At 33.7% G+C, this 18,501-nt stretch overlaps 1 protein-coding gene and 1 pseudogene across 1 annotated transcript; both read left to right on the forward strand.

Moving 5' to 3' along the window:
- Positions 1 to 1,720: 1,720 nt before the first annotated feature.
- On the forward strand, positions 1,721 to 2,951 carry LOC131935300 (uncharacterized). The gene is made up of 2 exons (XM_059291690.1): positions 1,721 to 1,999; positions 2,238 to 2,951. The coding sequence occupies exons 1-2, from the start codon at positions 1,721 to 1,723 to the stop codon at positions 2,949 to 2,951; spliced, it is 993 nt and encodes a 330-aa protein (XP_059147673.1).
- A 7,219-nt stretch (positions 2,952 to 10,170) lies between these two features.
- Positions 10,171 to 11,547, forward strand: LOC131935330 (large ribosomal subunit protein eL21-like; annotated as a pseudogene).
- Positions 11,548 to 18,501: the final 6,954 nt, after the last annotated feature.

Consider the following 18,501-nt stretch of genomic DNA (forward strand, 5'->3'; position numbering starts at 1 on the left):
GATTTATAAAAATACAATTTAACCGCAATAGTTCACAGTATGAAAAAAAAAACACCAAAAAGCAAGTGTAAAAACGTTAAAATAATAGTTGTGTACAAACTTTAGAAATGTAAAAAAATAGCCTTGCAAAATAGAATAGTTAGATAACAATTACAATTACCGCGCAGTAGAGAGAAAATACCAATTGATGTACAGGCACCATGGTACTACATGTTATTTTAATGAGACTGTGTAAGAATGTGTTATTAAAATTACATCAGTCCCGTCATTGCCGTTAACATCGTTAATATCATTATTGTTATCATCATCATCCTCCTTGTCGTTGACGTCATCAAACAACGTGGATTCCAGGATATTATAATTTGACACAAAAACAACAATACATAATCTTTCGACTTAGAACAGGCCATAACAGATTAAATCAACACATGCATAAAAAACTAAAAATTGGGTATGGCGAAATATGCCGTTGTGGCAAGGCCCCGGAAAATACGGACCACGTCCTTCAGGAATGTTCTTTATATAGCCAGGCGCGAGTCAGACACTGGCCCCTGCTCACCCCACTCAGGGAAAAATTGTATGGGGCACCTGCTGATCTGGAGACCACAGTCCGGTTTATTCACGAAGTTGGACTTGTTGTCTAAATCCTCCACCTTATTCCCAATTAAGAACGAAGAAGAAGAAGAAGTATATGTTTCCTATATAAATTCCATTTCGTTCGTGGGGTGGGGTTGGGGCGGTAGACTTCCTTCGTGGGGGGGGGGGGCAGAGGAAGAGATGCATGGAAGAAACTCTGCATAATATACATGTATATTCAATGTATGTATGAATAAGCACTGTTTCGTTTATTTATAATAGATTTATGGATCAATATGGACGACAATATGAAACGGGAAAAAAAAAATGATTCAATCAATGAACTACACACTTGTTGAAATTCTTTAAAAGCAAACTGAAAACACGCGGAAATTTACTATGGTTTAGTATAAATACATATTCTAATACTAAAACTTATTAAATTTGTGTATGTGTCAGTTCGTTATGGAAATTTTGCGGATATAACGAAATCTAATAGAGGAATATAAACAACACTGTACGAGAGAAATGCAACGAGTTACCTAGTTATCTTCTGTATGTTAGGTGAAACAACTCTTACAAAACAACAATTATTAAAGTTAACAAATGGTGGTCGTCATGTTGTAATAAGCATTTGTATTAAAGTAAAAAAGTTAAATTAAAATGTTATAGTTTGTACATAAAAATGTATAATTTTTTTCATTCGTGCAGGAATAGATTTAAAATTTAAAATAATCAAAACTAAAACGCCAGACCATTCCACTAAACACTAGTTTATATATAGTTGAAAACATCTTCTATAAAACTTAACGACACAGTCATAAAAATAGCCCAGGCCACAAGGTTCCTAGGAGTCACTCTTGACCCCATGCTGACCTGGAACACACATATAGAAGCCATAGCACAGGGGTCGGCAACCATTTGAAGCGGAAGAGCCAAAAGATACAATTTTCAAAATTTCCCTGGTTTTAAAAAGCCACTAACATTTTTTTTATTTAAATTATTTTATTTTTTTATTAAGATTATTAGTATTTGTGCAAGGAGCTGGAGAGCCGCATCTTGAAATCAAAAGAGCCGCATGCGGCTCGCGAGCCGCAGGTTGCCGACCCCTGCCATAGCACAAAGCTGCAATAGTATGCTCAACATGATGAGATACCTAAAAGGTCACAGCTGGGGTGCCAGGACTGAGTGCCTGCTAACTTTCTACAAATCCTTTGTAAGGGGCAAAAAAGACTATGCCAGCATAGTCTATGACTCGGCCTCAAACTACACAAAAAAAAACCTTGACAAAATACAGAACCAGGCCCTTAACATAATTACCGGTTGCAATAGTAGTACCTCCAAAGAAGCCCTAGAGGTCCTCCTGGGAGTAATCCCCCTCTCACTCCGCAGGAAGGAACTCAGGCTAAACTACTGGGCCAAAGTAAAACATCAAAACCACCCAACCTCAGCGGCCTTCCTACCAGTGCTACCCAGGGCATGGGGAATCCCCATTGGGAAATTCAACCCCCCCCCCCCCCCCCGCCAGATGGAAAACACCGGGGGAACTGGAATCCTGCAACCAAACCTCAATCGCGGTTCAAAACTTAGTCATCCACAAACCTATAGTCCCCCCCTGGGAACTGACATCCCCATCATTACACACAGACCTGCACAATCAGATAAATAAAAAAGAGGACCCAGTAATGGCCCGTATTGAGGCTTCAAATGAGATAGAAAGGGTAACAGCAAATAGCCTAACCATCTACACAGACGGCTCAAAAATAAACGAGAAAGTTGGAGCAGGGTTCCTCATTCCCCACCTCAACCACTCTAAAAGCTTTAGGTTGACAGACGGCGCCTCCATTTTCACTGCCGAACTAACGGCCATCCTTATGGCCCTCGAGTACACCCCAACAACCCCACACACCAGCATCAGCATATTATCAGACTCCCTGTCAGCATTACAGGCCATAAAAGGGGGAGAATGCTGCAGGGAAGACATTGTAGAAGAAATTCTTCAAAAATGCTCCGAGTTGAAACAAAGGGGACGCTCGGTCCAAATGATCTGGATTCCCTCCCATATCGGCATACAAGGTAACGAGAATGCCGACAAAGCTGCTAAAAAGGGAGTGGAATCCAGTGCAATTGTGAAAACGGGAATAGGCTACTCCGAAATGAAGGCTACTATAAAGAAACAAATAAAAGAAGAATGGATACAAAAATGGAATGCAAGCAACAAGGGTAGGCACGCCCACAACATACTACGTCCACCCGATGAGAGACTGCAGGTTACAGCAGACCAAAGGCCACCCATTAATAAAAAAAATTACAAGGCTGCGTCTAGGTTCAACCTCCTTCATTCACACAAAGAAATGGTGCCACACCTGCAATGAAAAAAACACAATAGACCACTACCTAATACACTGTAAGGCATACAACAATCAAAGAAAAGAACTCATCAACTACTTCCAGACAAACAAAAACACATTATTAACAACAGAAACATTACTGGCTATGGACGCCCCATCCACTCTGCATAGCCTGGTAAAAAAATATGTGCACAAAACTAAAGAATCAATATAACAAGCTGTAAAGATAAAATAATATTCACCCAATAACAAAATCCATATCCCGCACAATAAAAAAAACACATCCAAAAATGACAGGAAAACAAATGAAACTAAACTGTACATACACAAAAACCACGAACTAACCACCAACAAAAAAACAGTCTGCGATATAATCGTAAGTTTGAAAGCGGACTTTAAACCCCACATAAGAAGAAGAAGAAGAACGATAAATGTTTCTGTTTATGGAATATAGTCTGAATTATTCTTATTTTGATTTAAGAAAAAAAAAAAAAAAAAAAAAAAAAAAAAAAAAAAAAAAAAAAAACAGACTAACGGCTCTGATACAAATGATGTGTTGTTGTAATATGTTTTAATCAAAAATAAAAACTAAGAATAAAAAAAAAAGGGGGTATATTAATAGTATACTACTACCCGCTTGTTTGTATGACAACATTAGCAGTAAAGTTGTTGTGTCTGGTCAAACGTAGAGAACTGTTGAGGCATGGGTAAAAAGAAAGGCAGGCAGGGACAGAAGAAGCTGCAGGGTCAGAAGGCCAAAGTGGCCAAACAGGCCAAAAAAAAAAATAAAGTGGTCAAAGACAAAACTTGAGTACCATTATAACTAGGTTGATGCCATTCCATATGCCTTTTATATCAATAGAGAGAGAGAGAGAGAGAGAGAGAGAGAGAGAGAGAGAGAGAGAGAGAGGAGACGAAATGAAATCTATTAGATGCAGATTTCTGTATTTGACAAAAGATAAAAACTGGTCGTGAGTACCCGCTAAAGACCAATAAAAAAAAAAAAAAACTTACCTCAAAATTCCCAGCCCTATTCCTGTAGCAACTCTCTGTCATCTGTAGTAAATATTATGGTGTCAAAGTTCAGTGGGGACGTTGTTAAAAGTTCGATGATATGTCCATCATAGACACTATCTGCTACATCTGTCATGATAAACTGGGCACAACTTTATAAACACAAATCAGCACTGACTATTATCAATACCGTTTTTTATTTTGTATGTTCGCCTTCAACTTTAACTGTTAGCCGTTCATATAGTACAAAAGAATATCACATTTAAAAACAAATACACGTCTTTTCGTACGATTTGTATTTACAAGTTCTAGCTATATTAGTCTATCCCCACCTACTTCAGAACTGAATTAATCATTACGCGCTTTTAGAAGGCATGCATTTGTGATACAAAGATTTTAACAATAATCAAATATACATAGAATTTAGCGTATATGAGATAACGCATTATTTTTAAGAAAGAAAGCTAAGTATAACATATTTAAAAAAAAATCTTTTAAGATATATAGCTGCTAAGAAAGTGTACAATATTTAAATATATTTAATTGATTTAAAACAATATTGTGTAGGTCTACGTAAGTGTAATAACTCCGATAAATGATAGCTTACTTATGAAGTAAAAAAAAAACAATCTATTTTCCTTCAAAAGTTAACAAAATATGGGGCCCACATCCCAAATCGCAAATATAATTATAAACATTATGCTTTGCCATAGATGGCAGTAATAGAGAATAATTGACAAAGAATTGTTTAGGTAAAGGTAACTCTAATGCTTTTATGCAGGGGAAACAATCAAATATTAGTACATTAATTTAAGAAACGCAACACAAATAAATAATAGAAATAAAATAAAATATACTTTTTTTTAAAACAAAAAATAAAATAAAAATTAAAAAATTTTTTTTTTGAAACAATGATGTAAAATGACATTATCTATAAACATGTCCTCTAATATTGGATCTAACTCTAAATGTAAAACTTTTGTCAGATTTCAGTACTTAATGCTAAATATAGAGCGATTTATCATTTGATATCAGTTATAGTGTGATGGCCACTTTTTCCATATTAAATATTAATGGTTTTTAATTTTAACCAAAAATAAATTACAAACTAAACAAGTGTATAACGAAAAAAAGAAAACACTTTTGTATGGACAGACTGGCAGCTTTAACCCCCGACCGCAACCACCACAAAATTCTAAAACTTCTTCATAACCGTATGTCACTGTTTCTTTACAGAACACTGATTATGCCAGCTTACTACTTTATAACCCCTACCCCTAGGACTAAGCGTTTCTATGTATTATATGTATATTTAAGAATGAAAGAGATGAAGATAGCGGAGGTTTGTAAATGTACTACGGTCCTCGTATGTCACGTGATGAAATACAAGTAATTAGACAGTGGTCACCTTCGGGACAAAGCTCAGGCGAGCTGAAAAGAATTACATAATCTGAGACTTTAAAAACAATTTATTTATTTGTTTGTCTTTTATTTTATATACATGTATTTTTAAAGGTTTTCAAATATATCAATTCGGTGTTTAAATATATCCTTTTTTAATCCACATATCTAAATTATAAATATCTACATATATTTTTTTAAAGATTTGTATGTTTTACCTACATACATCTATTTAAACAAAGATGGGGCTTAAAGACAAGTTATTGCGGTCACTCTAGCGTCGTATTTTAAGTTATCAAAAATTGTCTTACATTTTATCATAATACTTGTTGTCAGAAGGACGTGATTATATGTAAACATGTTAGAAGGAAAATTTAGAAAAACCGAGTACTTTATAATATTTTCATTATGAAACATCATTGTCCGAAAGATGTATACAATACAATACCGAAATAGTGCACAGTATGAAAGAAGAAAAAAAATAGCGCAAAAAAAAAAACCGTTAAAATAATACTATTTTAAATAATTTGGAAATGTGAACAAACTAACCGTAAATAAAAGAATGGTTAAATAACAATTACAATGACCGCGCAGTAGAGAAAAGATACCAACTGATGTAAGGCATTATGGTACTAAATGTTATCTTAAAACAATGAGATTGTCTAAGAATGTGTTATTAAAACCACATCAGTCACGTCTTTGCCGTTGACTTAGTCATTATCATTATTGTTATCATCATCGTCGTCCTTGTCGTTGACGTCATCAAACAACGTGGAGTATTACTGTGCTACATGTGTACCCGGATTGGCTACGCCCAGCTGCATAATATCTGCCTATTCCATGATCTATCTTTCAGACTTGATGTTTTTTTTTTCTCGAACAGACTTGGATTAACGATGGTATAATTAATGTTCTTGACAAATTGCATTGCATGTCGTTTATGTTTCACCACATTTTATCCAATATATATTGCGTAGTGAAAATAATTATGCTAATTATGACATGTGTTGTTTTGTGTTGTAACACAATCTAATTGAATATTGTCTTTTAGTTTTAATAGAGCGTCATTTGACGTGTTGTGTTTCCTACCACACGGGGTAGTTTAGTTCAAATGAAAACACAGTTGCTGCCGTAATTTTTATTTTGTCGATTGAGTCACACAGTCAAATAATTGATTGGAACGCCTTAAGCTGAATTAGAGTATTAGTCTACATCAGGAATTCATTAGTGTTCATTGATAATTGAATGATTTTCTACGTCACGATTTTCTTTTTTACTCTCAAACTTGTGAATAAAAAAAAAGAAAAAAAAAAGAATGTTTGGTTTATTTAACTTAATAGGGCTGGTAAGTAGATCACCAACCTGTTCTACGGCTGAATAAAACCTGCATGAGACATAGAACTAGTTGGTGACCTACTTACCAGCCCTATTGTCTCGCCCTCTTTTCTCTCAGCTGGTCCAAGCCTTTTTGCCACGCTTTTTTCATATTTCCAAGCTGGCCGTTAAAATAAACGTGTCCAAGGTTTGTTTTTCTACCATTTCAGAAAGTTTCAAACATAAATTAGGTATTTGTCATAAACTAGCCCTGATGCACATTCAGCTGAAACATGTTTAGGGTGTTAACTATCATTCGCGCTAATATTGGTTATTCCCAATTTTTATCCTCAAGTATCAAAGCAAATTTTATCTAGCAAGTATCTAAAATAAAACCAGATGTCGGGGGATTATAATGTCGAGGTACCACTTTGTTACGGTGATATTGAAGATCCAAACTCAAAACGCAAAAAAAGGAAACTATGTACGATGGTCATCTGGGATATAACAGTCAGTTATTATAAAACAACGTTAAAATGGTGCAATAGCTTATGCTCTTTGCAGTGGCGGAACTAGAAAAAAAGGGCTCCCCCGCAAAGAAAAAATTAGGGCCCCCTATATATATATATATATATATATATATATATATATATATATATATATATATATATATATATATATATATATAAAATCTATATCCTAATTGAGTAATTGAGTCTACTTCATTGCAATAAATAACCATTCTGAGAGAAATAATCTGGCAAATTTAGTCCAAACTCATCTTGGGTTAGAAATAATAATGGACACTACAAATATGCTGGTCAAAAATATATAAAGACGTAAGCTTGATTCGTGAATGGTTTCTCGCGTTATGTTTATTTTTTTCATTTTTGGCTTTTATAATATCAATTTTGAAAACATTGATTTTTATAGCTATACCATTGTTTATTACGTCTTATTTAAATAACAATTCAGAGAATCAATTGCTTTTTAATATACAAAGTACAAAACTATTTAAATGAGCTTCGTGGGCATACCTATTTTAAAGAAGGGCAGTAAGTCTGTGTAGTGTGAATGTTTGCCTACCTTTCAAACTATAGCTCTTGTAGATTTTAAAATATTTTTCTACTCAACAATCTCTGCTATAGTAGACCTGTTTTTTTTTTACAAAACCACTTTCAAGATGCATGAAAAACATAATTTTTGAAAAAAAATTCATTGTTTTTTTGTCGGAACTGGGCCCCTAAACGTCCTGGGCCCCCCGCATTGCGGGGTCTGGCGGTATGGTAGTTCCGCCCCTGGCTCTTTGCCCATCCAAGTATTGCAATGATTGTAAAAACTATACAGATGACATCTAGTATATTTAAATCACGCTGGGGGTGTGGCAGTTAATGGAACCTCCACAGTTTTATCACAGAGTTTATCTAATGAATGATATTGAGAAATATTTCAGGAAGTAGATGTAAGCTTTGATGGCCCCTCGAGAGTACAGTTTACAGTATTGGGTCATACAACTGAAGTGGAACAGATATTAGATTTAATACTGGAGGTCAGTCATGAGATCTAGGAAGTCTAAAAGAAAATACAATATTCTGCTATTCTGTTTTGTAGTGCTAGAAAGTTTAGCAGAGGTTGCTCTAGCTTCAGAAGCTGACTATACATCAATAAAGGGTAAAAAAAAAGACAAGATGAAATTATTTTTTTTTCTAGAGTTAAAAAGGTTAAAATATGTCACCACAAGAAAGTCAAAAAGAAAAGACAAGATCTTGCTAATCTGTCGACAAAGAATGGTTAGTAAAGGTAGCTTTAGCTTCATGAGCTAACTATGCATCAATAAGTTCAAGTGTAAGACTAAAACAATCGTTATTTGATGTATAAATATATCAGCACCAATCAGAAGAGATGGAGACAATGTTACATCTAACCCAGACCATAACTGTTGTTTTAACAAAAAAAAAATCATGAAGAATGGAAGGAACAAAGAAAAAATAAAAATAAACGAGAACTATCAAATAATAATGATGAGACATGTTTATTTTTTTAACCGAACTAATTGCAAATGAAAAAACGTTATATTAGTTTTTGTTAAACAACACAATTAGAAACATGTGGTATATGATTTGTACCAACAGCATATACTTCTGTGGGACTAAGTTGACTTAATTAATAAAAATTGTAATTACTGTGTCTGATGTCAAACTATAAATAAAGGGGCGGGGGGTAAACAAAATGTTCAGTAGGGGGATAGAAGGGGGGGGGGGGAGCGGATAATCTAAATAGCAGCTATTTTTATATAAATCCGTTTTCTTTTATAAGGTGTGTATGGGTGGGCGGGGGGGGGGTCGGTAGACGTGCCTTCAATCCTCCCCCCGGAAGTGATGCCTGAAATAAAGATTACTCTGTTAAATTAACTTAATACAAGAAAAAAATATGTACACTTGAGAACTTTTAATTAGTTGTTCACTGCTTAATAAATACAGACAATTCTAAACTATGCGAGTGTCATTTTTTTTAAGATTTATCATTTCATTATATGTCTCGTATTTAAGTTGAAATATGTTAACCTGATTTTAAGAGTCACATATTTGTAAATTAGCATAATTTCTATTTTCAAAATATAGTACTGCTTTTCTATTGTTTGAATATCTATTTATATTATGAATGTTCACATTTCCAAAAAAAAATATATGTATACACCAGGGTCAATGTAAACCAAGATTAAACTACACATAGGTCGAGCAGCACAGACATGAGTACACCCTACAGTCCTGACAATCATCTGATACATTTCTATACAAAAGTTGTCCTGTTTGTCTACAGAACGACATATAGTAAATTTAAATCCGCACAAGAACATTTTAAATGCAACATTTAAATCGGTGAAGAAAGTCGAACAGCAAAACAAACGGCATAATATTGCTTCTAAACTACTCAATATTAAATGAATAGGGAAATAAAACAAGACACACGTGAATAATACTGCTGCAATTAATTACCGTTATTATTTTCTACACACTAATTTAATAAAATAAAAATTGATCAGACATGTCTCTGTGCTAAGCTCACCGATTAAGAGAAAGACGTCTATGAGAATATTATTTTTAGCTTCGATTAATAATGGGGACTTCATTTATATTACATTTTACAAGGGAAACAACTTACGCAATATTTTGTTGTTTAAAGTTTAAATAAGAAGTACCAAAAAAGTATGCATCAATCAAATTGCCATAGTATTTTTCGAATAGCAACAAATAATTGCATAGGTAATATTTACAAAAATGACATTCTGCATAAAAAATAACTAAATTTATTTTGTAATAAAAAAATGACAACAACTTTTTTAATAGGTCACTTTTCTTGTAATATACTTTGTGACTGCTAATTAATCAACGTTGGGTCCTCATCATTACTTCCGTGTTATAACATTTTGCTGTAAAAAAAACTTATTTCCCCCTACTTTCTTAAAAAAAAAAAAAAGTCTATCATTTTGACTTCTTGTCCTCTTACTAAAGCCGTGTGGGTGACAGGGCTAGCTTAATGTGATTGAAAATGACAAATCCAAAAGGTTATCGCCGCGGCACGCGTTACATGTTCTCATGTAGATTCAGAAAACAAAGGTGTGACCAATATGTCACGTTATATGTCAGTTTACAAACGTAGGGACATCGTTGACATTAAGGGTGATGGTGCCATTCAAAAAGGTATGCCACACAAGTTCTATCACGGAAAGACTGGTCGTGTTTTCAATGTAACCCCTCATGCTGTTGGTTGGTGTGGTTGTCAATAAACAGTTGGACAACCGTATTATCCCCAAACAAATCAATGTAACCCCTAATGCTGTTGGTGTGGTTGTCAATAAACAGTTGGGCAACCGTATTATCCCCAAGTCAATAAACAGTTGGGCAACCGTATTATCCCCAAACAAATCAATGTAACCCCTCATGTTCTTGGTGTGGTTGTCAATAAACAGTTGGGCAACCGTATTATCCTCAAACAAATCAATGTAACCCCTCATGCTGTTGGTTGGTGTGGTTGTCAATAAACAGTTGGGCAACCGTATTATGCCCAAACAAATCAATGTAACCCCTCATGCTCTTGGTGTGGTTGTCAATAAACAGTTGGACAACCGTATTATCCCCAAACAAATCAATGTAACCCCTCATGTTCTTGGTGTGGTTGTCAATAAACAGTTGGGCAACCGTATTATCCCCAAGTCAATAAACAGTTGGGCATCCGTATTATCCCCAAACAAATCAATGTAACCCCTCGTGCTGTTGGTTGGTGTGGTTGTCAATAAACAGTTGGGCAACCGTATTATCCCCAAACAAATCAATGTAACCCCTCATGCTGTTGGTTGGTGTGGTTGTCAATAAACAGTTTGACAACCGTATTATCCCCAAGTCAATAAACAGTTGGGCAACCGTATTATCCCCAAACAAATCAATGTAACCCCTCATGCTGTTGGTTGGCGTGGTTGTCAATAAACAGTTGGGCAACCGTATTATCCCCAAACAAATCAATGTAACCCCTCATGCTGTTGGTTGGTGTGGTTGTCAATAAAGAGTTTGACAACCTTATTATCCCCAAATAAATCAATGTAACCCCTAATGCTGTTGGAGTGTTTGTCAATAAACAGTTGGGCAACCGTATTATCCCCAAACAAATCAATGTCAGACTTGAGCATGTTAAGCACAGTAACTGCCGTCTTGATTTCTTGAAACGCGTCAAGAAGAATGAAGAGCTGAAGAGACAAGCTATGGAGACAGGTGTTAAAGCTAACACTAAGAGAGTTCCCGCCCAGCCAAGCAAAAGCCCATTTTGTCAACACTAAGAGAGTCAAGCCTGAATTCTTGACACCTATTCCTTATGAGATTATTGATTAAACTATTAATAAAGGTAGTCTGTTAAAAAAAATAATTTTGATTTTCTGTAATATCGATTTTATTTTAGCTCTACTTAAATGCCTAAACACCCCTCAGCCCACCACGCCAATGGGAAAAAAATAAATCCCTTAAATCATTATTTAATAACACATTTGCATTTTCAAGAACCATTTATTTATTTTTTTTATTTTTATAAATTGTGACTTTAAAAAATACTGTTTTATTCATGCCAATAATCACTTTCTAGATTTAATTATTTTAATGTTTAATTTTTAACACCTTTCTTTTTGCCCTACACATGTTATAATACGAAACTTTTTTAGACGGACATTTTATATTTCTTTAACCTCTACATATAAGATGGTTGTATGGTCAGTACTGTAGGACAATATTCACGGCATACAAAGATCGTTGTAAACTTTTTAGCGCAATTTCCATTTTGGAGAATTGCGTTTATTAACTCGTCATTTCTGGGAATGGATGGATGAATGAATGAATGTATGGATGTATGAATGTGTGTCCGGGCTTTGTCGTATCTCCTCCTCAACGAAGCAATATCGATGACTAGTTCCAAAAGCAATTATGTTAAGCAAGTTACTAGAATGAGCATAGGCTATAAAAATTCCGGGTTTCTTTCATGTATTTCCCGGAAAAGCCAAAAAACCTCGAAAAAATTCAGTTTTTTGCCCATATCTCGGCAACCAGACCACTTAGCGACTTGAAACATGTACCAATCGATTCCTGCCATAATTTAGAACAATATTGCCGAAGAAAGTTTTCAAAAATATCCTCTCGTTCGGTCACAAATTTTAAAATTACATAAACACCTACAAACCGATCGTTCTTCTAGCTTGAACGCACCCCAGCATTATACGTCAGAGCTATTTTTAGATAACATAAGGAAATTGCGCATAAATGTCACTAGACTTTTTTAATTAACTTGTTTTAAATATAGTTGATTTCCACTCCATTACGATCGATTTAATATAGATCTACTGCCTAGTCTTTTCAAATGTGGCGAGTTGAATAACAAACTGAAGTCAAGAATGTGAACAATGTCTATATGTCAGACACGCACATTTTATGTCTCGATTTCAAAATTTGTAGTGTATAAAAATGTTAAACAATAAACTACAGAAACATGTCGATGTTACTGACTTTTCATCGTATTCTCGAAATGTCAAATCTCATTTTTAACGAACCAACGTTACAATTGTGAAGATTTAACAGTATTCGATGTAATCAATTCATATAAACATTTTCTAATAAAAACAAGTTGATTACTAAGTAATGGATGTGGTTCTTTCACCAATTAATGAAACATAGTTAAACGAATGTGATTGATATCTTGTTCATGAATCTTTTTTATCCTCATTAGGCAGGGAATAAAAGTTAGACACACGTCTATGATTGGTTTATTAGGGCGAGAACTTAGTTAATGACCAATAAAATAATTCAGAAACAAATCCATCCGATTGCAATCATTTAATCTTTACACATGTTTTCTCCTATAACGAAATAAATTATAAATAGTCTCCACCTCTCGAGTTGAGAAGTTGATCAAATAAAAAATAGACATCTGATGGAATGTTATGGTAACAATACAATGAACATAAGGAACGTTATTATCTCCCATGTGTCAAGGGAAATAAATGTCGACAATTTTTTTTTAAATGAATAGCATATTACAAGAACTTTAAAAGACTATAATATTAGGACTGTTCAGTTATTTATCTAGAAAATATATTTAAGTTGTTTTTGTAAGGAAAAAAAAAACAACATTTTAGCTTAGTAATTTAGTTAAAAATAAAGACTTTAAAATTACTTCATATTTTTTTATTTATATAAAGGTTTTTTTTTATATATATTAAATCATTAAGAAACAGGCACACATTTTTAAGTTTTATTTTTTTTTATTTTTAAAAATACGTCTTAAATCGATGCTATGTATCTAAAAGCAAGATGAATGATACTTTAACAGACCATTGTACATTATTTCCATGTTTGTTTTATGTTTCACGAAAGTGTATAACCAAAAAAAAAACGAAAACGCTTTTGAATGGTAAGACTGGCAGTTTTAACCCCTGACCTCAACCCCAACATAATTCCAAAACTTCTTCATAACCGAATGCCACTGTTTCTTTTCAGAACACTGATTATGCCAGCTTACTACTTTATAACGTTAAGAACATTTTACATCCAACATGTAAATAAGTACAGAAAGTCGGTTAGCAAAACAAAGGACATAACATTGCCTCCAAACTACTCAATATTAAATAAATAGGGAAATAAAACAAGACAAACATGAAGAATAATGTTGCAGTTAATCACCGTAATTATTTTCTACACACTAATTTAATAAAATAAAAACTGATAAGACATGTATCTGTGCTAAGCTCACCGATTAAGAGAAAGACGTCTATTAGAATACTATTGTTAGCTTCGATACTAGTGTCAGCTTTGATTAATAATGTTGACTTAATTGACATCACATTTTATAAGGGAAATAACTTACACAATATTTTGTTGATTAACGTGTAACTAAGAAGTACAAAGAATTATACATTAATTAAATTACTATAGTAATTTTCTGATAATATCAATTAATCACGATTGTAATATTGAAGAAATAACATTCAATATAAGGAAAATTCTAATTTGCGTTTGTTTTTAAAAATCATAAGAACCATTTAAATATGTTATATATTTTGTTATATCAACTGTGACTGATTTGTACCATTTATTTGAAGATTGTACCTGTCGTTTTCGAATTATTTAAATTTGGTCATCGTTTTGATTATCTGTAATCCCAAATTTATTTCAACACTACTTAAAAGCCCGAACCCCCCTCAGCCCACAACGCCTATGAAAATAATCCCTTGAATCATCATTTAATTACACATATGCATTTTCATTTAAAAAAATAAAAAATAAAAATTGTAACTAGACGTTTTGTATTAGATATATGTATATAACCGTCTTAAATGAATGAAAGTAGGATACTAGTAAGAAAGAAGTATTATTATTGTAAATCTGTATCAGTCCTCACAAGCCGATGATGAAAACTGTAATACTAAAGCCGACATGCAAGGCAAAATGACACTGTAAATTACATGTCTGAGGCGAAAAAAAAGAGAAAAAATGTGACTAATGTAAACTATGAGTGTAATTTACTATACTAATAGTAATGTAATAGTGTACCTATGCACACATTTTCGTTTGACTTTTTGCTTTTTGGCTTTAAATTTTTGCATATATAATTTTGTGTTAAATGTTAAAATTATAATAAATAATAAAATATTAAAAAAAATAAATGGTGCGAATAAAAGTATTAAAAAAGAACCCATTCTTTTCAATATTAGAATTTATTTAAAAGTAAGCACTGTGAACTTATTTTTACATGCTCTAAGTTTTTTCAGAATTACAATTTTTTTCTTTCTATTTAGTTCACAAATGTTTGACCTACAATCAACTGTCCACCACCAAATATTATCTTTTTTTTTCCACCTTGAACTTTTCGAAAAAATACAGGCTGGATCTTTTGGTAAACATAAGGTGTAATGTTATGTTTTAAAAAATACAGATTTAAATGGTATATATTATACGTGTATGTTATCGTTACTTTAATCGAAAATGTTACAGTTTACTCTGATGTTTCTCTCAAATTACTACTATTCAAATTCAATAAAATATGAATCATTTAAATAAGGGTAACAGAGGGTTGAACATGATTATTTTAATTTATTGTACAAGTTGGATTTAAAAAAAAAAAACAAAAAAAACATACAGATATAAGGCAAATATAGGTGATACTATGTATTTTTAAATCCTTAAATAATCATCAAATGAATATGTATTCAATTTTCTTACCTCAACAGAAAACCCCTACACCACTGGACAACCCACTGCTAGCTAAGTCACCTCAATACTAGATTTAACCTCTTCAAACGCGCGGTCCACATCCAAGAATAAATCCATCAACTTCTTCTTCGTTCTTAATTTAAAGTTAAATTGGTTCAAAGATTGAAAACAAATGACTATACTTTTGAATAAATATAATTGACTACATACGGACCACGAATCTTATAAAAGCAAAAAAAAAAAAATATTGATCTACTAAATTTTTTTACGAGCGTTAAGTTAAACTGGCGATCCATCGGACAGATGAAGTAGAGTTCACCTCTTTTTTTTATGGCAACGGCATATGAAGGATTTATGTGATCAAAACTATGCCCGGTGAAATGTAATACATATTCTTTTTATTTTTATGTTCAAATACTTTGAACCCCCCGCCCCCCCCCCTCCCCACACACACACACAGCCACTCACACTTTCACAACACCTCATATAAAAATGGGCGGTCTCAGTCGGGAGGAGGGGATGTGGGGGGGGGGGGGGGGGTGATTGTTTCGCTTTGATAAGGTATCATTACCCGACGATAAAAGAAAGAACAGGCCAGCATCGATTACTGATTTGGTAGTCGCTTTGATCTTGGAGGAATCGATTTCCGTTTTAAACTTAACAGTACGATGCTAATGTCGAAGGTTAAGTGAACAACAGCCTACGCGACTACTTGGTTGTTTCCCTTTTTCTAGTTTGGTATTGTAATCGTTGTTTTTTTTTACATTGGTATTGTAATCGTTGTTTTTTTCTTCTTTGGTATTGTAATCGTTGTTTTTTTTACTTTGGTATTGTAATCGTTGTGGTTTTTACGTTGGTATTGTAATCGTTGTTTTTTTTCTTCTTTGGTATTGTAATCGTTGTGTTTTTTTTTACTTTGGTATTGTAATCGTTGTTTTTTTTTACGTTGGTATTGTAATCGTTGTTTTTTTACGTTGGTATTGTAATCGTTGTGTTTTTTAGGTTGGTATTGTAATCGTTGTTTTTTTTCTTCTTTGGTATTGTAATCGTTGTGTTTTTTTACTTTGGTATTGTAATCGTGTTTTTTTTTACTTTGGTATTGTAATCTTGTTTTTTTTACTATGGTATTGTAATCGTTGTTTTCAAATATATAAAAATAATAAAATTGAATTGCCGTGACACCGTTCAAACGATCGCCATGAAACTTTAGAAAGTTGTTGAGAATATTCCTGGGGAGGTTTCTGCGAAAAAAATATTTCAAATTCGCAGGGGTGGCGCCCTGAAATGGCACGATTTGTTTTTTTCTATATACGGTATATTAAAACAAAAGTCGATTTTGGTTTGGCATCGTTCATCCGATAGCCACGAGACTTTGGGGATACGTTTCATCCGAGTGCCATGAAACTTTAGGGAGTAGATGAGAATACTCCCGAGAATATTTCTGCGAAAAAGAAAACTAAAGTTTCTAACGGGCGGCGCCATATAGGGTACAACTTTCGTCAATACACGGTTTTGCGCCCAGAGTTTTAGAGCGACTAAGTTGGCAATTGGCATCCGTTAATCGAGCGTCCTGCATAGCTAGTAAGGGGTACTACTATATTCAGCGGTAAAACTACAACAGGCTTGTAAGAATAACTTTGTAACGCGAGGAAATCCTTCTGTACAGTTTCGTCACCTTGCGAAAGATGAAAAAAATAACTTTTTGAATATGAGGAGCCTACTGTAGAGTTTCGTCACTTTGCGAATGATGCAATAAGCATCTATTATTAGACAATCCAGTCAGAAATTGAGATCGAGCATCTAAAAATAGAGCATTAGTAACGCTAGTATATTGCATCAGTCACACTGATATTTAAAACACGTCAAATAATTTTTGTACGTGTTAAAGAAAAAAAATCCTGTTCATTTGTGTCACTTTAGCGAATGACGAAATCTGCATCATTATTAACAGAATGCTATTAGGCCGATGGCGCCTGTTAGTTTTTAGGAGCCAGGGGTCGTACGCCGCGCCTATGTGGTAGTGTAATCGGGGGGTGGGGGCCCTGAGAGCGCCCCTGTACGTCTCTGACACATGGGCGGTCACAGAATTGTGTTCTAACATTATTTCGGTGAGTGATTAATGTACACTCAAGGTTTTCAGGCGGTAGTGTAGGTAAACCCGTTTCTTGATATTTATGATCCAAGAACAGGCAGTGTTTACATTTAAATAACTCATTTTTAGAAAAGAAGGTCACGCGTCTAAGAACAAATAATTATAATTGATAACGCGTTGGCGAAATCCTAATATATTTCGTCAAACTTTCTTCTATCCCCGCGGCAACGCGCGGGGGTCGGGTATGCTAGTATATATATATATATATATATATATATATATATATATATATATATATATATATATATATATATATATATATATATATATGGGACTTGGTAATAAAAATTTGATGAATTAGTAATAAAAAAATAATAGTAATGACGAATAAATGAAACATATTTTAAACAAAAATGGCTCTAGCGTTGCAGAAACTGCAATACGCATAGTTTATTCCGCTATTTTGGATTGACTTCCAACAAACGGGTTAAAACCCGGGAAGGGTCGCTACGACTCGGGGGGGGGGGGGACACCATTAAGTGCCGCACCGGGTGACACCCGACCTCGCTACGCCACTGGATCTAGCTAACTGAAAATATGATTCAGGAGCTGCCTATACATCAATACTTGCAAGTCTACATCTAACCAGTGGTTTATTTAGCTGTAAAAAATATATCAGCAACAATCAGAAGAGATGGAGAAAATGTTACATCTAACCCAGACCATAGCTGTTTTTGTAACGAAAAACAAAAAATCATAAAAAAGGAAAGAAAAAAAGAAAATATATAAATAAAAAAATAAAAATAAATGATAATAGTGATCAAAAATGCATAAAAATGAACACATTTAAATCCACCCAAAAATACTTTAAATCAAACATTAAATAAAAAAAGAACGGCGGACAATAAAACAAACAATAGCACATTATACGTCTAAACTACTTCATATTACATGAATAGGAAAATAAAACAAAGCAAACTTGAATAATACTGTTGCAATTATTTGACGT

Source organism: Physella acuta, unplaced genomic scaffold (assembly GCF_028476545.2).
Source record: "Physella acuta isolate Inbredline_101_S28 unplaced genomic scaffold, ASM2847654v3 ptg000142l, whole genome shotgun sequence".
Lineage (NCBI taxonomy): Eukaryota > Metazoa > Mollusca > Gastropoda > Physidae > Physella > Physella acuta.